Here is a 26,811-nt window from a genome sequence, read left to right on the forward strand (position 1 = left end):
CGTGAGTGCGCCTTTCTCGGCGTATATTCGCGTGGCGCCCTCCTAAAAACTGCCCCAGTGGCGAGGCGGGGCACCACCTCGTTTTATGAACTCCTCCATCGATTTCAACTAGGCCGCTGCCGTGTTCTTGCCCCACTCTTGTAGACCCTCTTTCCTTCGATGCAGCGCAATAATAGCAACAGGACTACAAAAAAAAAAAATCACGCCACTGTACAAAATGTATCACACGGAACAAACTTGTAAAAGCTTACAGGCAAGAGAGAAAAAAGCTTTCTCGGAAAAAGAAGTGGATGCTTTCGCTTTTGTTCTCATCGTAGTTGACTCTAGTTATTTTTCGACTTCTCTCTCACACTCTCTCGCACCGCCTTCGCCCCGTGGGTCGCCGTCACCAAACGCGCATCAGGCACGAAAGCTGACCGTGGAAGCGCCAGTTCTTCAATAATGCTGCTGCTACAACACGTCCTGCCTTTCCTTTATTAGTTTATTTCCTTTTCTTTTCTTTTTATTTTTGCTGCCTTTGTTTGACAAGAGTGAAACTTGTCGCTCTAGAGAGTTTACTTTCAAACGGAAATGCGCGTCATCCTTATTTACGTTTCGTTTCTTTTTAGTATAACTACTTTTTTTGCGACACGGACGGTATTGACCGGGCCTCCTCATTGTGTCTCGCTCGATTTTTTTCCCCCGCAGGCGTGCAAATGTGACGTCTGTGTCTTTTATTTTTCATATCTCGGACGACGTTGCCATCGACGGAAAGGTCGCCGAAAAGTGCTTCGATAGGGGAGCCTGCCGAGGAGTCAGGTAATGGGACGTGTCTGCTCTTCGAGGCACTGGTTGTTCTTCTGCTGCGATTCCAGTTTACGCACTTACGCGCCTTCGAGCTCGCGCTTGTGCACCCTGATTGTCGTCTAGCGTGAGACATGGTCGCGGCTATATAGAAGCTGTGTCCACGCGTGTGTGTGTGTGTGTGTGTGTGTGTGTGTGTGTGTGTGTGTGTGTGTGTGTGTGTGTGCGTGTGTGTGTGTGTGTGTGTGTGTGTGTGTGTGTGTGTGTGTGTGTGTGTGTGTGTGTGTGTGTGTGTGTGAGTCAGAGAGGGATATGCCCAGATAAAAAAGGCTTTGCGGATTTAGTGAGTGAGTGAGTGAGTGAGTGAGTGAGTGAGTGAGTGAGTGAGTGAGTGAGTGAGTGAGTGAGTGAGTGAGTGAGTGAGTGAGTGAGTGAGTGAGTGAGTGAGTGAGTGAGTGAGTGAGTGAGTGAGTGAGTGACAGGTAGCCTGTGACCAACCTCTGAGTGAGTGACGCAGACTTTAAGAGTAACTTGCTTTATAGAGAGAGAGAGAGAGAGAAAGAGCAGAGGAAGGCAGGGAGGTTAACCAGAAGTTTGTATCCGGTATGCTACCCTGCACTGGGGTTGGGGAATAGGGGGTTGAAAGCGAAAGAGAGAAAATAAATAATAAGAAAAAAAAAACAATCACAACCACACACACACAAGAGCGTTCCGCTCAGAGGCGCTCTGACAGGCCAGTGGATCGCAGGAAGGCTAGTAGTGCTTGTAAAGCCTTCTTCTGCGACGTTATGTCCGGACGATGGCGTAGTAGTCTTTCTTCTGATAGGGGCTGGTCGTCCAACTTGTTGAAAGCATGACAAAGAGATTGTCTCTGTGTGCTATACTCCGGACAGACACATAGAACAGTCAAGCGGTTATCTAGCTAGCACACCAGGCAGAATTTGAAAATGGAGGAGTGAGCGAATTGCCGCGCTTTTGAAGGAATACGAAATATGGAGCCTTAATGATTCAGACGCGTTATTTAAGTAACCGCGAGCCTCATGAGTAAGTGGCTTAGTGAACACGTTTAGTAAATTTGGACTCCTTTTTGACGCTTCGGGGCGTTCTAGCATCCGTAAAAGAAAAGAACCTCCGCGCCACCCTGGAAGACGGCATTGTAGTTCCTACTGAGAGGTATGGGACGTAACAGAAACCTGTTAGCGGATTACATGAGCGAGAACATGCGTTGCGTTTTCTGCATGCGTATTAGCGTAGGTTCACTGTCGTCTGATCCTTTGTGCTTTACCCGGAATGACATGTAGAACTTTATACAAGGGTAGAGCTATGATGGTGTATTTTAAGAACTTATTCGATCGCAGCATCAAGCGGTATTTAATACACATTCTCTCACTGTAATTAAGCCTGACGAATACTTTCATTGTTGTGCTGGTGACAGTGCGACAGAACAGAAGAGGCAGTAAATAGTAGTAAGTAGACTAGAAAGGGCGTACACACCGATTCGCTGCGGGCCGGCGCGCCGCGTTGACAAGCGCGCCACGCCGGAGGCCTCTCAGTGGCGGCGACACATGCGGACAGAGAGCGCAGTTGGGCTCGCGCCTCCGGGACTGGTCTTCATCGAGTGGAGAGACACAGGAGGTGTGCACTCCTCGGCCCCTTTCTCTGTGGCCCGAACTGCTCCTGCGCACATGAAAAAACAGAAAGTGGTGGTCAGTGCACCCAGTAAACACAACGGGTGCCACAGTCTCGCCGGCAGGCACATCACTGACTTCCGACGACAGGGAGCATGGCTGTCGTGCTGTACAGAATAGGCTTACCATAGGTGCGCGCGGGGTTCCCCATTATCGTTAAGGGGGTGGGGGTGGGGGGGGGACAAGTTTAACAGAGCCTTTCCCTTCCCCCTCCTTTGTTGATCGAGTCCGAAAGTAAACACGCTCCGCATTGGATGTATAAATGAAAATGAAGCGATGACGTGCTTTTCACAAGCCCGCCGTTGGTGAAGGCGGGAAGTAAGCAGGTCTCTGAATGCAAGATCAGGGGTCCTCGGACGACATTATCGTCAAAAAGCATGCATGGCCATAACCATGCGCATTAAAAAGATGACAAAGGTCCGACTGAGGTAAGGTATGGGATAGAATTGGCCGCCATCTTAAGATGATTAAGGGAGATGACTAGGTGATTAGGGGAATTAGGACGCGCCTGGATGCTTTAAACCCGTGAGGCTGTAAACAAAGCGTCGCGATGTATTACTTAAAGTTAATGATTGGCGGTGACGTAATGTTGCAACATTTGTTTACTAACAACTAGAAAAATATAAGTGGCATATTTTAAAGCGAAGCATTTCCACATATCTATTATGATAATATAAAACGATAGAAGATTATCATTCAATGCAGAAGCCCTCCTCCGCGAATGCAACGTCGTCCATCGAACTACTACCGCATATCACCCGCGAACCAACGGGCGACATGCTGGGCGACATTATGTTTCCGATGACCACACGGATTGAGACCGCATACTGCCCTTTGTTACGTATGTTTAGAATAGCGCCATTCAGTCTACTACAGGATTCTCTTCGTTCTTCCTGCTTTATGGTCGGGAACCTTCCTCGCTCTTTGACACTATACTTCTGTATCGCCCGGACCCTTCAGAATCTACGACTCTAGCCGAAGCCGCCACTTATGCCGAAGAATGTCGGCAGCTCGTACGCTCGCTTACCACGGGCAACCGTATTTATCACTACATATGAAAAATCCCGTTTCCTTAAATACCAATATTTATACTGAAAAAATACATTTCAATTTTCGGGAGATATATTATTGCAGTGGCTATTGTCATAGGATGCCTCTGAATTATTATTTCGCTGAGGACGAACTGGAGCGATGAAGGAACACCGACATCTCGATCGGAACATCTGGTGTGCAAATCGCTCGGAGCCGGGCAATATCGCAGAGCGGCGTGCCGCGACAGGCAACCAAAAGGACCTCAAAAAGCGACGTGATACGTTCCACAGGTGCCATAAGCGTCTCACCTCTTCTGACACATAATATCAGATGGCTTGCTTGTGCTTTGCCATCGCATGATTGTTTACACAAACTTTAAAGTTTTGCGACCGAGTCATAAGAGCGAAACCGCAGTGGGTCTAGACCGTTTACACTCGCCAAATCGCTTCTGCCTCACCGGCAGCTTGCTCCGAGGAGAGAAAACACCGACTTTCCCTGAATGCAGAGCTTTGCTTTTTGTTACTCTATCTGAAGCACCGATCCCAGGGGCTCAAGTTTACATTAGACCTGTCAAGCGGTCTCGCTTCTGTCAACCTAACCAGGGCTGGGCAGAGATACTCAGAAAAGTATTCCGGAATGCAGATATCGAAATACATGAACTGGAAGCCTAAAATACAGATACTGAGATACATTTTCCTTTAATGTAACGGGATATTTCGGAGATACTTTTGCAATAAGACGAAAAAAGTATTCCGGAATACAGTTACAGCGAATAAGATACTGGAATACTTTTTTTATTTCAAGGATGCTCATACTACGCAAAGACACTTATTAGTGCAGCATAATGTTGTAATTAAAGTTACAGCGCATCGAAACGTTCAGTTCATTTATTTATTTATTACAGTACCCTCAGCGCCATTAAAACATTGCAGGGGAGGGGAGGGGCGTACAAAGTACATAAGTAGTAATGTTGACATAATTACAAGTATCAATTGCAATAAAAATACACTATTTCACAGCAACAGTAACAAGGATTGGGCACCGAAATCGACATACTTGGCGAACAAACTAAGCTATGCTAGAAGTGGCACACTTTAAGCAAATCACTCGAACCACTAATGAACACCAGTGAATTGAGAAAAAGCACACATTTATTTTGAAGATCTGCTTTGCTGAGAAGGTTGCTGTGTAGGCTTCTCAAATAGGCTGTCTTCCAACAGCGTCGGTTCAGCCTCAGCACAAAACTCACGAAAGAAAAAGTCTGCCCACCGCTGAAAGCGAGCACAAATTCGTGTTATAGTGCATAAATACCGCCTTCATAGCCGGATTGCCCTGCAGCGTGGCGATATCCCTTCTCGGGTCATCTAGATACCGAAACACTTCCGCCCTCACTTTGGTTGTTCTGACTGTTCAGAATCCGAAGTCGGTCCCCATCTTCGGAATCCTCAGCCGTCTGACCCTGTCGGCTTGAATGAAGCTTTCACCACCACCGACGTTACCAGCACCCATTTCAGAAAGCCGCAACAGGCGAAGTCGGCTCCGGCGGTGGGGGAGCCTGCTACCACAAAAGATCGTTTCACGCATGTAATCATAGGAACACACCCTGACATTGGAGAGGTGGCTGAAAGCGCGTCAAAGATAGTCATCTTCTAGTCACTTCCGCCGGGACTACGGGAACTGCTTTTGGAAGTGCCGCCGCTTTGAAAACTGCACGCACGCGAATCATTGCAAAGCCTGTTCCAAGGCGGTATCCGCGCGGGGGGTCGCGAAGTAATGGCTTGCCACCCGAAAAACAAAAAATTAGGCGTGCTGCACTGACCTTGAGAAACAGCGACTTTCGTCGGCAGAGGCCGACAACACTGCCCCCGCGATTCTGCCGTCTGCGGCGTCGCGCGCTTTACCACATGGACCATTCTGTGTTTGAGGGGAAACCATTGCCGCCCTATCTGTCGGCGACCGGCGGCGCGCCTTTGCTTGTCTTGGCATAAAAATGAAAAAAAAAAACGTCATTCCCCCATTGCAAACACGCCTCAACTCATTTCCGACACACAAAAAAAAACAATGTAACGAGATACCCGTGTCCTGCATAGTATCGCGATACAGGCGGTACATCCTAAATGCATTTCACTACTGAGATACAAATACATCTTTCAAATGTATCTCGATACAGAAATACAGATACTCAGAAGCATCTCTGAAATACTATCGCGATACTCTTGTATCGCGATACTGCCCAGCCGTGAACCTAACCTGTGTGAGCAAGTCGAACCAGGTCGTACGGAGGCTTGCTTACTGGCACCGTTTATTACTTACACTAACCCGATCTAGAAGTAGGCGTTAAAAAAGGCTTGCAAGGACTGGCTCCAAGGAATCCAGAACTTGCAGAGCACATTGAGCTGACGGAGTTGTCATTCCGTTGAGGAGAGTGCGCATCGTGGTCATGAGAGACCTCAACACAGCGAGGACTTGTAGGTTTTTGTCGTGGCAACCGCAGACAACCGCAGAGGAAGCGATGTCAAATATTTCTCGGTTGTGACTGTCTGTGTGTGTGTGGTGAACACTGTGCGCGTATTACTTGTTCCTTCTTTCCTCCTTGCTCTCTCTATTCTTTTTTCTCCCCTTCCCCCTCCCCCGTGTAGGGTAGCAAACCGGGTGCAACCTGGTTAACCTCCCTGCCTTTCCTTCGCTTTTATCTCTCTCTCTCTACACTAACCCGAAAAAAAAAGAAGCATGGTTGATTCCTCCGTCATAGGAAACGGTATAACACGAAAGTAAAACGTGTCCTTACAGAGGTAGTTGAACGTTTACTGTACACTGATATAAGAGAGCTTGCACAATGTCTATTGGTGTTTGGCAGCTATAGCACCGTTTAACGAGGATGCACCCACGTTGACGCTTGGTGGTACATCTCCATTCCTTAGTTAAAACTGGTGCTTGGGCGATTACGTTCATGTTTATGACATATTTTACCAGCGCAAAAAGACGGAACACGTAGGGATCGACACACACACACACACACACACACACACACACACACACACACACACACACACACACACACACACACACACACACACACACACACACACACACACACACACACACACACACACACACACACACACACACACACACAAACAAACAAACAAGCAAACAAATACACACACACACAAACACAGCACTGTGCGTGTGTCTGGATCTCTAGGTGTTCCATGTTTTTGCGCTGGTAAAATTTGTCATCTCCATTCCGATGACTAGCGACCGTGATCAATGATTAAACAAACCCATGTGGTAGCTGTAGTAGTTATCGGTGAGAGCGTAACCAGAAAAAGCGGCATTACAGCCAGAAGAGCGTCGCAGATTTGACGCAATACTGTGGCTAAGGCCGCCACCCCGCGGCATGTTAAAGAGTTATTGAACACTACGGCCGGACTAGAGGGAAACGCAACGCGCGTCGTGTCTACCATCTAGCTCAGCCGCGATTTTTCGCTGGGTGAGCGTAATCGGGGAATGAGGTGTTACGGCCAGGCGGGGAGGCGCGCGTCGCAGAGCTATTTTAGGGGCGAAGCTCCTTAAGGCGGCACCCGTTCGTCCCTCGTAGTCGTAGTAGTAGTCGTAGTGCGTAACCATTCTTACGCTTTGACCTCCAAGGTGGTGCCGGTGGGAGATTTTTCCTGTGCGTTGTTGAACAATAAAAAATTCGCAGCGTGCGCGTTAACTAAAAGCCGAATTCTTCTGTCTCTCATTTCCCATTAGCAGCCATTGGCATGTTCCAGTAGGAAACGTTAGTAGAAGTAGAAGTGTAAGTGTTAGCTAAAAGCCGACTTCTTCTGTCTCTCATTCCCATTAGCAGCCATTGTTTACCTCCAAGGTAGTGCCTGGTGAGATTTCTCCTGTGCGTCATTAAACAATAAAAATTTTGTTCAAAACGCCGTTGATTGATGAAATAAACCAACGAAAGACGCCAGATGTTTTGTAAAAGCAAAACGAAAGAACGCCAGATGTTTCTAAAGCAAAATGAAAAGACGCCAGCTGCTTAACGAAAGACGCCAGATGTTTTCTAATGCAATGGTTTTCTAAACAATGAAAATTCACAGCGTACATGTAAAATTAAAGTGAGCTGCAAGTCGTCATAACTCATCGAACCTTTAGTATAAACGCGCCCGATCTCACGTCGGTGATGATGTACTGGGCAGAATTCACGGAAGATTCACGGTTTACCGATGAACCTCCGCAGCTTCGCCCACTCATCATCATTCACTCCGTGGATATGCTGTGATTTTTTGGTATGGATGGATACTGTGAGCGAGGCCGACGCTTGGGCTAAGGTCGTCACCTCGCGGTGTCTTCAGGCATTGACAAAATTGCACTTCTGCTATTGGAAACGCGCCGAATCGGACGGACATGTAGCAACGACGCGTTGCAGGATCTAATCGCGGAGGCCATAGTCATGATGCATTACTTCACTTTACCGCTCCCGGATGGCGACACCACCCCGCTGACCAAGAGTACTGTGAGAGGAAAGTGTGAGGTATAAAAGGCGCGTTTGTAAAGCTTCCAGAGCAAGTGACTGTGGCGCAGTGTAGCGTGCCCGGCATCTGTTGTCGCGGACCGAGAGGTCGTGAGTTCGACTCCCGTTGACGAAACATTTTTTTCCACCAGATCGTACGCATTTTTTCGACACCATTTCCGTGACGGAAATACGTCCTTGAAGTCTCGGGGGACCCCGGCATAAAACACTTTCGTGTTAAAAGAAAGAGAAATCTTCGCTCAATCACTCCGCACAGATTGTTAGAAGCTGAAACGCGCTCCACAAAAATTTCCACATCACAAGAGGAGTGGTTGGAGCATATAAAGAACCCTCTCATATTTTTATCGCGAGGGCCTCGATGCTTAATTTATGAGTGAATCTCCCCAAAAAGTCATTTGTTGTCAACTTTGCAAGCATTTATCTCAATAAACGCTAGTTTACAAAGTTTGAAAGTATTTTTAGCAGATACTAAGTTGACTGGTAAAACAGATAAAAAATTTTTGCGGCTGAAACATTGCCGCCAGTTTTACAAAAATTGTCTGAATGTGCACGTTTTCTTGCTTCTTTGCTAAGCCTATTTAAGCCGGAAAATTAATATATGGTTTTACTTTTGACGTCACGTGAAAGAACAATGACAACATAATGGTGTAAAACACAATGTGCCATTGTACCCAGTTTTGAAGGGTGAATACGCATAATATATTCCCACCCAACTTTTCCAGCTCGCCAGAATTTTCAAAGGGCCGTCACGTGACCAGATAATTTTTCTGAACGAAAATACTTTACTAAAATCACTCCCACATAGTTACCTTCTAGCTCATTTTTTATCAATAGAATCGCTGGGGGTCGAATTTTGGGCTGGGACGTTTCACTTGGAATGGCCCATCTATGTTGTGATAGGTTTCGGCTGGTATTCACTGGTATAGAGTTGATATAGCGTGAATAATTACAAAATTTCAAAATTGAGTTCCCGAACATTGGATTCACCGGGTTCATTGCATTTACCGGCCTCTTCGTACGCTCGCCCTTGATGATTTACAATAGATGTTTGTTCTCCGTAAACCCGAACGGAAGAAGATCGCGCTCTCAGCGCTGCATGGATCCAGAAGCTTTTGTTGGGTGCATGAAAAGAATTAATCATAAAAAGAAAGACATTTTCTTCTTAACATCTTGAAAATTCCAAAACATAGTGCAGGATTTGTTTTGCACACCCTGTGTCAAACATAACCATTGCAATACAATCAAAACCAAACACAATCTCATTCGTCATGAATCCGCTTGGCTGGCAATATCATTCGCATGCTATTTGCGGTAAGTAGCAGCTGAAACGATAACCCAGGCCGTGATTAGTGTTTGGCGCATGTGCTGCGGAGACAAACCGAGATGACTGCAGGCGCAAAGCTCCGCGTACCGAATTCTGAAGCTATTACAAAAATACTTCATCCCGCAGAGCTTTCCACGCAAATTCTAGAGAGTGGTCGTATTAGCATTCACGGGAGCTGCCAACACGGTGTTTCACCAGACTAACAAATGACGGATAGTACACGTATTTGCCTACACTTCGCCCTTCTGTCTTCCAACACCTTCGCAATTTAGAACACTGATCATTTTTCAACGGTATCTATTAGCACGCGTCGAGTGTCGGCGATTCATTAATATCGCGATGAAATAGCCTATTGTATAGTAAAATTGTAGGTGCAGATGTCCACCGGAACAAACTATTTTGCCACTCCTGGCGGCTTACACGTTACTGACACTAGATCACAAAACAGGTAGCGCATTAAAAAAACACAAGGAAGGATGTAGGTGTGAAAGTGTACTGTAAAAAGAGATAAGATCGGATATAATGAGCAACTGCAGACGATTGACTAGAACTAAACCAAATTGCCAAACATAGCAAATAATGCACGTAAAAGGTAAGCATATAATAATAACAATATCTGGGGTTTAACGTCCCAAAACCACGATATGATTATGAGAGACGCCGTAGTGGAGGGCTCCGGAAATTTCGACCACCTGGGGTTCTTTAACGTGCACCTAAATCTAAGTACACGGGCCTCAAACATTTTCGCCTCCATCGAAAATGCAGCCGCCGCGGCCGGGATTCGATCCCGCGACCCTTGGGGTAAAAGGTAAGCAGTGACAAAAACATCGACAGAAACACGTACGCACACACTCGGATGAAACCAGTACAAGCATGATACGGTAGAAGAGGAAATCATACAATGGTTGCTAAAAATATTCGAGAGTGGATTTCGCTTGGTTACTGTGCGCTATCCTTAGTCTTACTTAAAACGCTTCGTTTCCGTGATCATCGCAGGCAGCTGCGTAAATATTCTTCACGGCACATAAACTAGTGGTCTGTAGGAACACATTACTGTAACACGGCATGAGTGCGCGGCACCGCCTCAGCGATGAGTGATCAAGCGTCCCTCCTCAGAGCAGTCTTGACAGTGGTGTCGCCGTTATGTAGGCGTTCTGGCGAGTACATACCTACCTGCTTTCTCAACAATGACGGCGAGTTGCTGCGTACGATGTCTTGTGTTAATCCCGACGAAGTCACGGCTCGCCTTTTTTGCAGATGCATGTTGACGCTTCGACTACACTCGTGCCGTGAAGGTACGCATTTTACGTGAAAGCGTCACCGCTAATTGAACTTGTAGCTTGCCGGATGCAAATTACTGCTCACACATTATACACATACTAATAAAGTACAAAGCGACTCGCTCTGAAGTCTTTATACAAAGGACAGTGCCATAGAATATTGTTCCGTTGGCCTGGTGTGGTTGAAATGGTTGCTGCTTGGTATTTAAAACGGGAGTACTAGAATATATGCTAGAGAGGCACCTACCGCAAGGTGTACGGAATGATCTGAAGAATGCCTGGGCATAATAAAAACGTACAGACGGGTCCTCCGTAAAAGGGAACAGTGGCGTGCAAGGCGTATCCGGATTTCGCTCTCTTGCAGAAGCATTGTGGATTCTATTTGACAATTGGTGGCTGACAGTTCTGATTCATTTTGAAAGAACTAGTGTCATGCACAAACAATGCTTCCACATCCGCTTTCATTTAGGGGGTCAGTCATATCAGAGGTGCTATCGACTGTTCCCTTCGACATGGGACCGTACTGAACATGTGTTTCCGCCATTAGCTCAAAACCGCGGATCTGCATTTTTCACTGTTTCATCTAGCAAACTCATTACCGGAGTGATAAGAGTGCGGCGGCAACCAAGAAGCGGTATTTTAGTCAACTGTCAACTATAAAAATTTGGCGCTGTACACCAGAATCAATCATGAATGCATCATTGTGATTGCGTTAAGCTGCTGTCTAACTATTCGCTTGGTTGAATCTTAAAGACACGAGTGTTCGGAGTTTCATTTATTTACGGCATTTGGCGATGAGCGACCGCAAAGAGTAACACCGTTCGTTTTCGCGTTTAAGCGTCCCTTACACACATAACTAGAGACCGGATTATAGGCAAATTCCTATTTTGTTCCTTGCACTCCTATCGCGCCATTTAGATATATGAGCATGAATTAGAGGTTAAGAAGGCCTTCTATAGTGTTTTTATAGTTCCTATAAATGCCTATAATTGGCCTTCGTGCCTAAATGCTCACAAATGCCTATAAATGCCTATTTGCAAAATTGGCGCTTATATGAACCCTATTTATCCTCAAGTTTCGCTCTCGGGTGTACTTTGACACCATTATTCATGTTACGGCGCAGCATTGACTCTTCGGAACCATGGGGTTCAACCTTGCCCTCTAGTTCAACCAACTCCCGGAAACAACCGCTAGCAGCAGTGAAGTGGGACACGCCGGCGAGAATTCGCCGCCGCGCTGACATGGCGCGAGCTGTTGGCGAAAGCGAAACCACGGAGAGCCGTCAGAAAAAATGAGAGTGAAGAGTACAAAAAAAAAAAAGAAAAAAAAATGTAATGTGCACGCAGCTTTTCTTTCGTATGTAATTTACTTTTTAAGGTGTTCACTGTACAACGTAGCCAGAAATTGTTTAGGGCGGTTCGACCATACGTTATGTATGTTCGTGCATGCGTTTGTTTGTGTGCGTGTATATATACAGATGCAAAACTGAAAAGTTTCGGGGAGGGAGGGGGGTTAACCCCCCGAACTACACTCCGCCTGGCTACGCCAGTGGTTCACTGCCAGAGGAGAAATTGGCTCTAAGCGATCTGATCCGGCCATTAGGAGGAATCGCTCCCTTCTGGTCTTTTAGCGATCTGGCTATCTCATCCTGATCTGCCCTTCTCAGTCATGCCGAAAAGACACCCAGGAGTGTGTTGATTCGACAGTGGACACGTGACTCACCGTGCAGAACACGTGAGAGACCGCGTTCTCACAACAGCACGGCTATGTTCAATTGTTGGCGCCTTTGTGCCATCTTAAAGCAATAACATTTTTGTTTTCCTGTCGAAAAGTCACGCACGTCTTCGTTTGAAATTATTTGCATTTATGTGAAAATTTATTGGGCCTATATTTATGCTATTGGAGGCCTAAAACGTTGTTTTGACTGCCTATTTCTGGCGCCTAAAACAACCTTTTTTGATGCCTAAAAATCCGGCCTCTACACACAACTCTTAAAAATAATGTGCCGAACGTCGTATGTCACAAGAATATTAGGGGCGAAGCTCCTTACAGCGGCACCCGTTCGTCCCCGTCGTAGTGCGTAACCAGTCTTAACGCTAGTACCAGATCTTGACCTCCAAGGTGGTGCCGGTGGGAGATTTCTCCTGTGCGTTGTTGAACAATAAAAAATTCGCAGCGTGCGCGTTAAATAAAAGCCGAATTCTTCTGTCTCTCATTCCCCATTAGCAGCCATTGGCATGTTCCAGTAGGAAACGTTAGTTGAAGTAGAAGTGTAAGTGTTAGCTAAAAGCCGACTTCTTCTGTCTCTCATTCCCATTAGCAGCCATTGTTTACCTCCAAGGTAGTGCCTGGTGAGATTTCTCCTGTGCGGGATTAAACAATAAAAATTTTGTTTAAAACGCCGTTGATTGATGAAATAAACCAACGAAAGACGCCAGATGTTTTCTAAAAGCAAAACGAAAAGACGCCAGATGTTTCTAAAGCAAAACGAAAAGACGCCAGCTGCTTATCGAAAGACGCCAGATGTTTTCTAAAGCTATGGTTTTCTCAACAATGAAAATTCACAGCGTACATGTAAAATTAAAGTGAGCTGCAAGTCGTCATAACTCATCGAACCTTTAGTATAAACGCGCCCGATCTCACGTCGGTGATGATGTACTGGGCAGAATTCACGGAAGATTCTCGGTTTACCGATGAACCTCCGCAGCTTCGCCCACTCATCATCATTCACTCCGTGGATATGCTGTGATTTTTTATGGTCAAGGACGACATTTCTTAGCCTTCCACGTAAGCGGTGTCTTAGTGTCCAGGTAGACATGCCTTTACGCGATTAGACGTAAGCCTGCGCAAATACTTTAAATCCGGCGTGTTACAAGCTGGCCAGGAGGACTAAACTTTATTGAGAACCAACGAATAGAAAATAAAATGACTAGTATTTATGTTGTTTAAGGAATGTAATAAAGGCTCACCTCTTTCTCATTCATTCCCGCTTTCCTTGGCCGCTCGTATTCCTGCCGCGTAAAAGCTCGCTTCTCCTTAAGCAGAGAGTCAAAAGGTGAAGCACGCTTACAAGGAGGCTCGGCCTTCAGACTGTAATCTCATTCTGTCTCCAGGAGCTTTGCCGATATTGAATCATGCTCAATATTATCGCAGGAGCCGGTGTTACCGATAAATGTTCATGTTTTCCTTCTCTATTTTTTACGGCTTCCCAAGTCGTGCAGCTCGTTCCAAAAGTAAAATGAAGTGAAAGCCTCACTGAGCCCCCTGCCCAAATAAAATGATGGACGCAATAACGCGGCTTTGCGCTTCCGTACTTAGGCTCCTGGTTATATGCAAACTTCTCTGCGCAATACGCGTAATTTCTGTGATGTGGGCTTGAATGCACTCTTGACTATAATAAACAGCAAATCTGCTGTCTTTCACAATCGCGTTCGTACGGCGATGAACGGCATCAAATTGTACAATTCATGATATGCATGCTATGCAAGTCATAACAAGAACGACGCAAATGACAAGGTGACGTTGTAGTCGCTACTTTAAGTAGAATGTCAGAATGAGTACGGCATAACATAAATGAAGGGAGAGGCATGACACGGCACTTACCGTATTTGAGCACGATTTCGCATAAAGTAGAATTGACCTCTGGTTTGGACAAAAAGGTGAACTTCAGCTGAGCTGCTGTTCAGTAACGCCCCGTTCCTTCTGGCAACTCTAACCGACGATGCCCCCTCCCCCCACCCTCTCCCACACACACGCACACTTTTCCGAACCAGCTCACACATCCCATCCATATTTGCTGCTAAGTTGATTGTGCTCTGTTACCAACGTCTGCACACAGTAGTAGAGGATCAGTTCAAGTAGGACCAATTCTTGTCTTTTCATCACGCTTTACTTCGATTCTTATCATATAGAAGAGCCGTCGAAGTCGGAGCTTCGCTGATAACGGAAGCCCTAAGTTTGAAAAGCGGCTGATTGCGTTATCGGCTGTGTATCCCTAAGAAGATTTTTCTAAGCGAATATCTGGTCAAAACTTACTATAATGGAACGTTTGACGTTTACTGAACCTTGTTTAGTTGCCATCCTCCGTGTAGCTTATTCAAGAGGTAGGGAAACCTGTACCTTGCGGACATCCTCCTGCCTTATCACTTCACCTTCTGAACGAAAAGAATATCCATCAACGCAAAAAAAATGGCCGCGTATCTGCGTGCTTCGCTGCAAATGTCGTCTAAAGACGATAGAAGAGGCGCTGCGTGAGATATGAACGCCATCTGGCAATACGTCGGGAAACCTGAATGCTGTGTTGCGGGCTGGTAGTCCCGGCGCAGCAGCAGGCGAAGACCGGCGGTGACCAACGCGACCGGCGGAGACGCCAGCCAGCCCGAACACGCGGTTTGGCGCGAAGCGCCGAAGCAGAAGAAACGTCCGCACTCAACGAGTACTCTCCACACACTCTTTTATATTCACGTCGCCTAGGTAAAGCAGGAATGCCAGAGCGGCGCCCCATGGCACTCGTACAGTGCAATACTGAACCGAAACCGAAACACAACAATGAGCTCGTGCAGAGGGCACGGAGGAAGCCAAGTTTCGGCGCTGTCGCATTTTCAGCGCAGCTTAAGAAACTAGGGTCTCTAGAATTACGTATCTATGTATTGTTATACATAGATACGATGGACGCGATGATGCCGCCTTCCATGTACCCACCTACTGAGTACGCTCAAGAAGCTATTGCCCGCTCCGACCATGCACGTCAAGTTGCGCGCGTTCGGTTAACCGAATCGCAAGCGGCCGAACAATCTCGCAGCGATCGCCGTCACAGAAACGCCCACTTTCTTCCTGGATCTCTTGTCCTCCTTTGGTCTCCAGCACGACGTGTTGGGCTTTCTGAAAAGCTCCTCTTCCCGTACACCGGACCATACCCTGTATGCCGCCAAGTGACCGACGTGACGTATGAAATCGAGCCATTGTCTTCGTCCTGGTCGACTCAGCCCCGCACCGACATTGTTCACGTTGTCCGTCTGTAGCCCTATCACATACCGGAACCCACCGACGCGTGTGTATAGTGACCATCCTCGCGACCGTCTTTGCCCGGGCGCACCGAGTCGGTGCTTTCACCGCTGGCGGGTAATGTTATGTGCCGCTTACCTAGAGGACGAAGAGGAAGAGGACGTGTTCGTTGCTGCTTTCGCCATCTTGGTTGTCACCCCTACCTCTGTGGTTGTGTAAATACTGTAAATACAGCCTTCTTCTGTCGTCTCCCCGTAACAGTATTTTCTATTAAAAGAACACACCACCTAATACTTACCTAGGGATGCTGCGCCTCAGATATGCGTAATGTTTGCTTTTTGATCAACAATGTACACAAGTATGAACCTAGTAAGCCGTTCACGATGGCTGGCCCTTGGGCAAGTGGTTCAACTTTGGCCGAGTGGCTGAATCGAGGGACGTGCCGACAAACAGAAAGACAGACAGAAAGACAGACCAAAATTTCTGCATTTAAGTTCCCCAAGAAAGACTATCGTCTTTAAAAAAAAAGAAACTACGCAGGTTTTGCATCGGGGGGCATCTCGTGTTAGACCCCAACGCGCAAGCGCGCGCACCACCGACGCAATTTGCGAGAGTGAAAAGCGCGTCCGAGCAAGCGGTGTTGATGACGCGCCCTGTCATCGCGTCGCGGGCGCTTGGAAGGAAAGAAAGGGGGGAGGTATAACATGATTAGGGGCCAGCAGCCTCCATTGAAACGCGCCGCTCGCAAACGAGCTCGTGGAGACGGGGAGGTTGGTGGCCGTCTCGCAATCACCACCACCACGCAGCGCGATAGCGCGGCCGTCCCGTCTCCGACGCCCGATCGGGAGCACAGGACGGCGACGCACTCCCTCCCTCCGTCTCGCTCCAGCACGCGCGACGCGAAGCCACGCGAGAGCCCATCGATCTCTCGGAGCGCCGGGCCGTATTTATTCTAAGCGCACTGCCCCGTCCTACCACCGCCGCCTTCTCCCTCGCCTCACGTTTCTTTCCTCAGCCTCCTCCTTATACATCTCTCTCTCTCTTATTTAGGCTGTTTTTTTTTTTTTGCTATCTTCAATTCCATTTCGTTCGATATTCAGTGCGACTACACGCGAATGCAGCGCGCGGCGAAGTGATTCAAGCATGGGAGCACGCTTGCGCGGCCTCGAAGAACTTGATAGGGTTTCCGCGAAACCCGGCCACGACGCGAGTTCTCGTCGCCGAAGACTCATTTTTTTTTGTTAGTTATTTTTTGTTGTCTTACCGAACCACGGGTTTCTTTTCTAGAGCTTCCTCAGCACTCCGTAAAGACTGCCGTGCCGCCGTTACCAGTGGATTAAAGAAACGCGAGACGCTCAGGGAACACCCCGCGGTGCTCTACGCAGGAGAGAACACGCGCAACGGAGTCGTTTGACTGTGGAGTGTAGAGAACTGCGCAAGAGCGAAAGGAACCTAAGCCACTGAGTCTATGTTAATGTCGTCTCATGTACACTACGTCGATATGTGGGAGGCTAACATGGTTCTGCCATATACGGGCGCTTGTCAACTACAGCCTGGGCGAAGATCCGCTTACTTGCAACTTGCGCTGACTGCAGCTTCTGTAACATTTAGCTCTGAAGTCACGTCAACGGCAGTGCTAAGGCGAGCTACTATAACAAAAAAAAGCAAAGATGAGAGCGTTCATTATGTGTGCCACCGACTTAACTTTCTCTTCGCTGAAACTTTAGGCATCGTACTACGCTTGGCGAACGAGTATGCGATTAGGATTAGGTTTAGAAAGCCAAGTTTAGCGGTAAGAAAAGAGCTCGCAAATTAGAGCAGATACGCTGTCAGGAAAACGCCAGGTTCGACAGACGCCATTGTCGGGTTAAGTAATCGTCAGCCATGGGAATGCGATTAGTTATTGCGTTTTACCAGGTGGTGCGCGGTTGAGGTTTGAATAACACTCGCGCAAGTGGAGCGGGCTGTACATTCGTTAGGCTTCCACGGTTGTCAGATAAACAAAATAGTGAAAATAACGCATGGTTTAACTTTTTTACATGTGGTTCAGTGCGCATACATTGGCCCAAAGAGAATGCTTTCCGGATTTTTTTTTTCATTCTTTAATTACTTATGGTTTTGTTAGTGGCGCAAGAGTGCTGCCTTGTCCGTTCGTGTTATAGTTCAATTATTATTACACAGCGTTTCGTGCACAGCACATCAAAATCATGCCGTCAGCCAAGATGTTCTTGTTTGTTTTTTACTACCGCAACTCTGACGATACAACATAATCAAGAGTATTATTTGAAAGAAAAGTTAATAAATATAAGTGGCTGTCATTTAGAAAAGTATCAGCTGCTGCGGTATGTAAATTAAATTTGTATTTACGAAATTCTTGCCCACTAATGTAAGTCACATACATATTGTGCAATGATTTACGCAATTAAAAAAAAAGTGATGACATGGACAACACCAACTTGGAATAATAAAGCAAACTTCGAAATCAAAACGCTCATCTTTGTAAAAAAAATCACACTTTCACCTCAATAGCAAAGCAATGAACACAATAGCAACAAATTGTAATGTTATGCGAAGTAAGCCTAGCAGCTAATTCTTTTGAATGCGATGTCGCGTAACTCTACAAAACGCTGGTTTAACGAAATACGGCCGCCCCAGGGAGCGAAGAGATTTTCATGCCGTCTGTCTTCTCAACGCGAAGTAAGCGGTTAAAGCACAGCACGTATACGAGCCGTTCGCTGATGTCTGCCGAGATAGCGCGCGCGCCAGCGTTCCGGTCCTCGCTATTACGATCAAAGTTCGCATTTGCTGCTCGCAGTTGCCCCCGGCGTCCTTTCATGCTCCTTCGCCCGACGAAAGTCGGGTGGGTCGTTTCCTCTCTGCTTCAGGAGCAATCCACGGTGGGCCTCGCACGCGGGGTGATGTTATCGCATGCGCCCTCCGTGTGACGGAGATGGCCGGCACATTTCATCTGTCCTTCAGCCGCTTTCGTCGGCAGCGCTCGCGCACATTTACTCGCGGGTAGAACATTCAATCCGCGGGGTTTACCGATTTCGACTTTACACGCAACGTGACGGCGACGGCAACGGTGAAAACCCACCGAGAGTGTCCTTATAATTGCTATCGAAAAAAAAAAAACAGCGCCGCTCACAGTTACAGCCTCATTCAATGCAGTTCGAGAACACATAGAAAGAGGAATATATGTATCTGAATTTATAATTTGGTGAGTAAGAAGTGGGAGTAATTTTTACTGGCTAAGAAGAATGTTAAATGCTACAAAGCATGCATTTTGCTGATTTCTTTAGAGACGCATTTAGGATTGCGAGCACATTTCAGAAAGCAAGACGTCGACTTCCACTTGTTACACACTCACAGTTCTGGTAGCGCCTTTATTTCTCCTGTGATTACCAGCCAATACTAAAAAAATAATTTTCCAGCATCTTCACGCGTTGCGACGGGTCCTCGTTAGTTATACTTCGTTTAATATTTACCCAGGCTAAGTTAATTAGACAATTAAACGTTATCTTTGCGCACTTTTTATACCAGGTCGATCACAGAAGCAATGAAAGCTTAGAGCGTCGCAATTTACGATGAACTTAGTAATGCCCACTCTTGAATGACTCAATCGCTTAACTGGATTAAAACTGTATTCCATTGGATAATAAAAGTGTCCTTTCTATTGAAAGAATTTTTCTGTTGCCTCATGCTTATTTATGTTATTTGAAAATCTGGCGTGATTCCAATTACACGCTCTAAATGTTCAGACAGAAAGAGAAGAAACAGAATATAATTTTTTTTTGTTTGCTAACGGTGAAACGACGCAGTTGCAGTCAGCCTCCTTGTGTATGGCAGGCCTACCTTAATAAAATTATCATTTGAGTCACAGCAGATACAAAAATTCGTGTTGATGGCTTCCCTGGCGAGAAGCTTTAACTATTCAGCTTGACTGAAACCACATATCTTGAGCAAACATTTTTTACTTAATTATGTCGGGTTAGTAGACCTGAATGCGAAATATTGAAGCTATGAGTGGTTCAGCGGCTGTTGCTATAGTTGCACCTTCACATTGTGCATTGCACTGTGACGGTGACATTCTCCATGTCTCTGAGTATTGTCCATTGATGTCATCATTTGTGTCAGCAAAATTTGATTGCGTCAACGTGGTTTCGAGCAGAGCGTGTGCAATTCTGTTGTTCTGATATTTATCATTGTTCCATATCACCTAAGGCATAGCGCGTCGTTGAGCAGCGTTTGTAAGTATGGTCCACTCTCTAAACCTGGGAATCATAACTTCGGATTTAAAAAAAGGTTTGCGAAATCTAATGGTTTTTAACAACATTTAACAATATATTGCTGACAATATGTATCATAAAGAAAGCTGATCCCCCAGTGGCAAGTCATGAGCGAAAACATCGGGATATATTAAGAACACACACACACACACAAACACACACACACACACACACACACACACACACACACACACACACACACACACACACACACACACACACACACACACACACACACACACACACACACACACACACACACACACACACACACACACGCGCGCACACGCACGCACGCGCCCACGCATAAAAGGGTGCATGCGCACACGCAGTGAGACAGAGAGACCTAGAACTCAGAAGCGCGCACGCACAGTTTGTGTTACTTCCTGTATTTCTTTTGCAGTTCGTACAATCTACTTAGTAGCAGATCACCTTTTGCGTACCGTTATCAACTAGGTAATTTTTGGTAAAAGTTATGGCTATTCATAGCTAATCTACATCTACAAATGAACAAAATACTAGGTAATTCAGCCAGAAACAACGCCGTCCATTCTGTGTTTAACGCATTAATGTACTGAAGAGAAGATCGACAACAAAAGAATGAGGTCAGTGTTCGTGTGCAAATTAGACGCTCACTCGGTTGCCTATCATCCAGACGGGCAGCGGCCATTTGCTACCTATAAGTCGTCGCTACAGGCACAGTCGGGGCCAATACGCGAAGATACAACACCACGAATTAAAATTTAACCGATGTAATATGACCCTGGCCGCTGTTTACGCGACGTTGAGGTCTATATACGTAGCTGCGTTTCATGAAAGGGAATTTTAAGAACTGAAATAAAAGCAAGCGAGCTAGGCAAGTGTTTGCCGGGGCATGTGCATCAAAGCGTTGTTTGCTTGAGAGTACATCGTACCACACTCGTTTATGTATGCTAACCTAATGGGTTCCTGTTTACAGGTACACCCATACTGCACGACATCAAAGTAGCCGCGAAAAGTCTTTTAGAATGTGTATTCACAAGGCAAGGTTTAGAATCTTAAAATATAAAACATTAAACCTTTACATCGTGTTCTCTTGAACATGCTCGCTGAGCTTGGGCCTTCGCTTCTGCGCTCAGGAGTTAACCAGAAAACCACATAGAACAAACACGTTTCATAAGCATGTATGTTGCTCGTGGACATCGACCTACGTCGGCGTATCATTTAACTGCCGCCAGGAAGACTGCACTGATATCAAGCGAAAACAACCCCTTAATTAGAAAAAGAAATACTGTGAAAAACAGCTCCCTGCTGAGGTTAAACTGAGACTATAACGTGACTAGCAATTTGGTCGCTGAAACGGTTTGACGCTCGTTACCTAGCTGCATCAGAAATAATTGTCTCGTACTCGGTTGATGTAGTACTAGTCGTAGAGCTTGTCATAAGTGGAAAAGTAAATTACTGGCTTGAATGCCCCGAAACTGGTAGGCGTAAAAATAGCTTGATTTGGGCGAGTTGGCTTATCCTTGTAGGGAACATGAGCAGCGCGTACCACTAGGAAGAAAGAAGCACACACGACAGGACTGCCAGTCCTCTCGTATGTGTTTCTTTCGTCCTCGTCGTATGCGCTGTCTATGTACCCTGCTAGGCGAATTATCATATAGCCCTTAATTGCCAAAGTTCAGTTAAACTTTCAAACTGCAGGAGCTGACGTGTCTCGACAACAAAAGCTGAAGACGGTACAACTTATATTTTTTGCTTCCTTACAGCGAAGCGGATGCCGAAACTGCGCATCACGCAGTCACAGTTTGGGAGCATGCGCAAAATCTCTATAATGCTAATGTAGCCTTTTGCCTATGCTACCAACAACGCTAAGCTATATACACTAACCGATGATGGCTCTTGGCGCTACGTAACGGCTAAGTTTTTGCAAGCAATGGCCAAAAGCTGCCACACATGACGTCGGGTCTTCTCTGACGTCAGGAGAGAGCGGGAGGCATGTTCGCAAAACTTAGACCATTAATACGAAGAAGGCTGACAGAATGGCTATTGCGGTGCTCTTGGCCAATTCAAATAGTATCTCATCCTTTTGTTTGCTTTTTCGCTAAAATCTCTGCACTTGCATTGCTATGACTTAAGACGAAAATTGTGTGCCGCTCTAAATAGAGCTGATGAAAGGGCGTCCGCTGAAGAAAACTATAGGTTCATCGAACGCCATGTGCGCTAATGGCCATAAGGGCACAGTTGCATCTGCTAAAAACGAATGAGCTGTGCAACCATTTTTAATTACACCATGAACGTTATGTGTGCGTCCAATTGCTCCCTGTTTTTCTTTCTTCTGCATTTTTCTTTCTGCCCCCTTCTACCTTCATATTGTAGGGTAGCAAATCACCTGCAACATGGTTAACCTCATTTCCTCTCCTCTGTCATTTTAACGCGATAGCGTTAGAGAGCTCGTGTCGCAGAAATTCCGTTGTCGGTGTCGGCACCGTTGGTTGTGAGCGAAAAATCGACCGTGAGCGAAAAATCGAGAAAGCAGCAAATAAAATAAAGAATAACAATTTCGGTTTCATTGAGGATCGAACCCGGGCCGTTCGCGTGGCAAGCAGGTGTCGTACCACGAAGCCACGAGGTTACTTGCAGCTACTTCGGAAAAAAACACTACATAAATGCTATGTAGTGGAAGGAGTCTCCTTAATGCATTTTGTTCGACAGGTGTCACGACGAAAACGAGCCCATTCGGCGATTTGTAGGCGCATTTGGGAGACCATCAAACTACGTCGAAAAAGGCCGGGATAGTGCAGCCATCGCCGCTAAAAACACACACGAACTTTCAAACAGCTCTAAAAATGGACAACTATGTCCATCTAGCGGAAAACATATCAACAAGCAAACAGCAAACGCCAGATAATGTGCTGCCATCTGTGAGGCATTGTGAGACTCTTCATGGCCTCCGAGATGGCGAGCGCGCGGCGTGTATCTTAGAGGCCATGCGACTCTTGCTTTAGATCGAAAACCTGTGCCATTCGCGCGCGCGCGCGCGCGCGCGTGTGTGTGTGTGTGTGTGTGTGTGTGTGTGTGTGTGTGTGTGTGTGTGTGTGTGTGTGTGTGTGTGTGTGTGTGTGTGTGTGTGTGTGTGTGTGTGTGTGTGTGTGTGTGTAACAAAACACATTAATAAGTATGCACTTAGTGGTTGAAGTGCGCACTAGAGGCCGGATTTCGCTATTGCGTTCACCTCTTAAAGGCGAAGCTTAAGGGTCCCCCAATTTTTTCCACTCCTCTCTCTCTCTCTCTCTCTCTCTATGAACTTAAAATAACCGATTCTTGCGCAGCACAGAAACAGCCGTGCAGGTGAATATACCACCATGACGCCTAAGCAGGGCGGTCAGAATAGCGGTGGTCATTATGAGAGGTAACTGAAACCCAAACGCTAGCCGTGGAATATTATCGACGCTCAGCTTAGTGTAAACTCTCAGCGTAAGTTAACGGGAATTAACACCAGCCCGACGTTACGCAAAAAGAGCACGCGTGTTCATGGGTAATCGTTTGTGTCAAGATTGCTACACCAGCGCTCGCGTTTCCTTTCTTGTACTAAGGGCTAATTAGCTTCCCTACCAGTTCAAAGAAAAAAAAAATGAAAGAAAGATGAGTGATAGTCTAAAATGAGACACTCTCGGGTGAGTTGAACCTATTTATGCACTAACACGTAAGGTGGGCAGCACTTGCGAGCACTGGTAGCTCTGTCCCCGCTGTCATCTTCTCGGTCGTTCAGTTCACACTTTTTTTAAAGGCATCAGCGCGGCAATTTGCCTATTTCAGACACAACGCTCGTGACAGTCCCTGTCGCACCTTCGCTGATTTTGCGAGTGCTTGTGAATACGATAGTTTCAATTTCTTTGTTTTGATGACTCGTATACCTTGTCTCGCGCATCCTGGGCCAGACGCGCGTGAGACAAATTTAGACGTTAATCAGTGCCTGTGCGTAATTTTTACTACGGCTCTGCGATCTGTCTGTGGCACGGCACGCGTACAAATTAGTATCTACGCCTACGTCATAATGGATCTTCGTAACTACCGCTGCGTAATGAAAATAGAAAATACCCTTTGTATGCATACATTGAAAGTATGTGCGCGCTCACTCCAGTCGGGAAGAACTGTCTCGTTTTCTAAATACGGTGGAGTACAGCTTCGAGCGGTAGCGCTAGAAGGGGAACGCGTTGCTTTTAGTTGACGAAACACCATTCTGCCTTGTATGGTTCGGTAGCGGCGGAAAACCTTTTCAACGACGGGACTTTATCGGGCTTGCACCGGAAGTCATTAAACACGTTACTCGTTCGGATAGAATGCTTTTCGTATTCTTCTTTCTCTGTATACGCTTTCGTTGTTGTTCGCTTTTTTATTTTATTTTGAGCTAGAAGCTATGTATACACTTAACGCGTCGTTGAATGATGCACTCGTCAATGCCTTATCTCTCGCACGGCAACAAGGATGGCCCGAGGGAGTGCGAGTAGTGATGGCACCCTCTTTTCACGTCCCGGATGCAATAAAGAACGCGGTGTGTCGCTCTTGCACAATGCGCGTTAATGGCGTTGCTACATCGGGGCATGCTTAATAGTGCTAGGCCCACTGGCGCCACAGGCACCGATGAGCCATTGCAAAACTGAAATCAATCAATCAATCAATCAATCAATCAATCAATCAATCAATCAATCAATCAATCAATCAATCAATCAATCAATCAATCAATCAATCAATCAATCAATCAAAAGCCAGAATCAATCATTTTCTGGTAACGCAGCCCCATCACTTCTAAAGCAACGAGACAACAGCAGTGCGAAAGAAAGAAAAAGAAAGACAGGTCACTATAACATCTTTATGAAAACATGAAATTTTATTTTACGCTTTTCTTATGATACCAGAGGTTTCGATGTTTTCACCGTCAACATCTTTTTTTTAATTCTTGGTCTGATTTAAGGCGAATAAAGTATTGAGCTCGACACATACCTAATCTATTTGCCAATAAACTATTGTGTATGAGCTGTACGCTTGCGTATTATGACAACAGGCTTAAAGCTTCGCTGCACGCGGTGATGGGGCGGCCTGTGGTATCAGTGTTCCAGATGCGGCCAAGGAGTACATTTGCATACGTGCGAAACAACCGCGAAACAATGGAATACCGGTGCTCGGGTTCTTGTACATAAATGCAAAATTTCACCCGCACGTCTATGTTGCCTTACATACCGTTTGATAATTTTTTGTGTGTGTTGTGTTTTTCAGAAAACGATAGATCATAAAGCAAAAGAGGCAGAGACGTGCTTACGAATTTACCGAGTGGACAGAGTCTGGTTAGGTTTTTAGATGCGAAGCATCTTATGGCGGAGATCAATCCGGTGGTGGTGGTGCTGTGCGGCATGACCACTCTTACTGCGCATGCGCATCCTCCTACCCCTCCTCTCCCCTCCTACGCTCCGCCCCCCCCCCCCCCCCCTCTCGCGTGCCTCATTCTCTCCTGCGCAACGCCGCGATGAGCGCCAGCACATGCACGTCCCCTCCCCCTGTCTCTCCTTTGCTACGCTCCCCCCCCCCCTCATCACGCGCCTGTCGACCGCGTTGCCCGCTCGCCCTTTGAGAATTAACGGCCAGGCTAGAGGGAAGACACGACGCGCGTAGCGTTCCTCTTCGCGTTCCACGACGCGAGGTCGGTAGCATATCCGAGGTCGGCAGCATGCCCAATGAACGCCAATGGAACGCGATCGTGCAAGTGCTCCGGCTTCGCATTGCCTCATGGTCCCCTTTAGCGGGAGATGGTTTAATTTTTATACATGCATTCGGAAGCCTACAGGTGGTCTCACGCTGAAAAAAATCACAGCATATCCACGGAGTGAATGATGATGAGTGGGCAAAGCTGCGGAGGTTCATCGGTAAACCGTGAATATTCCGTGAATTCTGCCCAGTACATCATCACCGACGTGAGATCGGTCGGGCGCGTTTATACTAAAGGTTCGATGAGTTATGACGACTTGCAGCTCAATTTAATTTTACATGTACGCTGTGAATTTTCATTGTTTAGAAAACCATTGCTTTAGAAAACATCTGGCGTCTTTCGTTAAGCAGCTGGCGTCTTTTCGTTTTGCTTTAGAAACATCTGGCGTTCTTTCGTTTTGCTTTTACAAAACATCTGGCGTCTTTCGTTGATTTATTTCATCAATCAACGGCGTTTTGAACAAAATTTTTATTGTTTAATCACGCACAGGAGAAATCTCACCAGGCACTACCTTGGAGGTAAACAATGGCTGCTAATGGGAATGAGAGACAGAAGAAGTCGGCTTTTAGCTAACGCTGCGAATTTTTTATTGTGTAACAACGCACAGGAAAAATCTCCCACCGGCACCACCTTGGAGGTCAAAGCGTAAGACTGGTTACGCACTACGACTACTACGACTACGACTGCGACTACGAGGGACGAACGGGTGCCGCCTTAAGGAGCTTCGCCCCTAAAAGTTTGCTGCTGTAAGCATGTTCCGACACGAATAACTCACAAGCTTTTAGATGCGAAGCATCTTATAGCGGAGTTCAAACCGGTGGTGGTGGTGTGCGGCGGGGCCACCCTTACTGCGCATGCGCATACCCTCTCCACACATCTCATCTCCACCCCCTCTCCACTCCTCCTCTCCACTTCCCCTCTCCCCTCTTCCTCTGAAACGCGGGCTAGACATGCCGAAATTTTCGCCTGCGCAACGCCGAGATGAGCGCCAGCGCATGCGCGTCCCCTTCCCCTCTCTCTCCTCTCCTACGCTGCCCCCCTTTTGCGCGCCTGTCGACCGCCTTCCTCGCTCGCCCTGTGAGAATTAACGGCTAGGCTAGAGGGAAGACACGACGCGCGTAGCGTTCCTCTTCGCGT

At 46.6% G+C, this 26,811-nt stretch overlaps 2 protein-coding genes across 11 annotated transcripts in view; both read right to left on the reverse strand.

Moving 5' to 3' along the window:
* The window catches only part of LOC119394082 (glutamate-gated chloride channel), a 340,243-nt gene that overhangs the window by 272,383 nt on the left and 41,049 nt on the right, over positions 1–26,811 (reverse strand). For all 10 annotated transcript variants that reach the window (XM_049415628.1, XM_049415623.1, XM_049415630.1 and 7 more), the window contains exon 2: positions 2,278–2,460. The gene's annotated coding sequence lies outside the window, so the exon portion shown is untranslated. The remainder of the gene's footprint in view (positions 1–2,277; positions 2,461–26,811) is intronic.
* The window catches only part of LOC119394889 (putative nuclease HARBI1), a 144,568-nt gene continuing 120,089 nt past the window's right edge, over positions 2,333–26,811 (reverse strand). The window contains exon 5 of the mRNA XM_049416008.1: positions 2,333–2,460. Within this exon, the coding sequence (XP_049271965.1) occupies positions 2,333–2,460 (128 nt within the window). The remainder of the gene's footprint in view (positions 2,461–26,811) is intronic.

The sequence above is a fragment of the Rhipicephalus sanguineus genome, chromosome 5 (genome assembly GCF_013339695.2).
Source record: "Rhipicephalus sanguineus isolate Rsan-2018 chromosome 5, BIME_Rsan_1.4, whole genome shotgun sequence".
Taxonomy (NCBI): domain Eukaryota; kingdom Metazoa; phylum Arthropoda; class Arachnida; order Ixodida; family Ixodidae; genus Rhipicephalus; species Rhipicephalus sanguineus.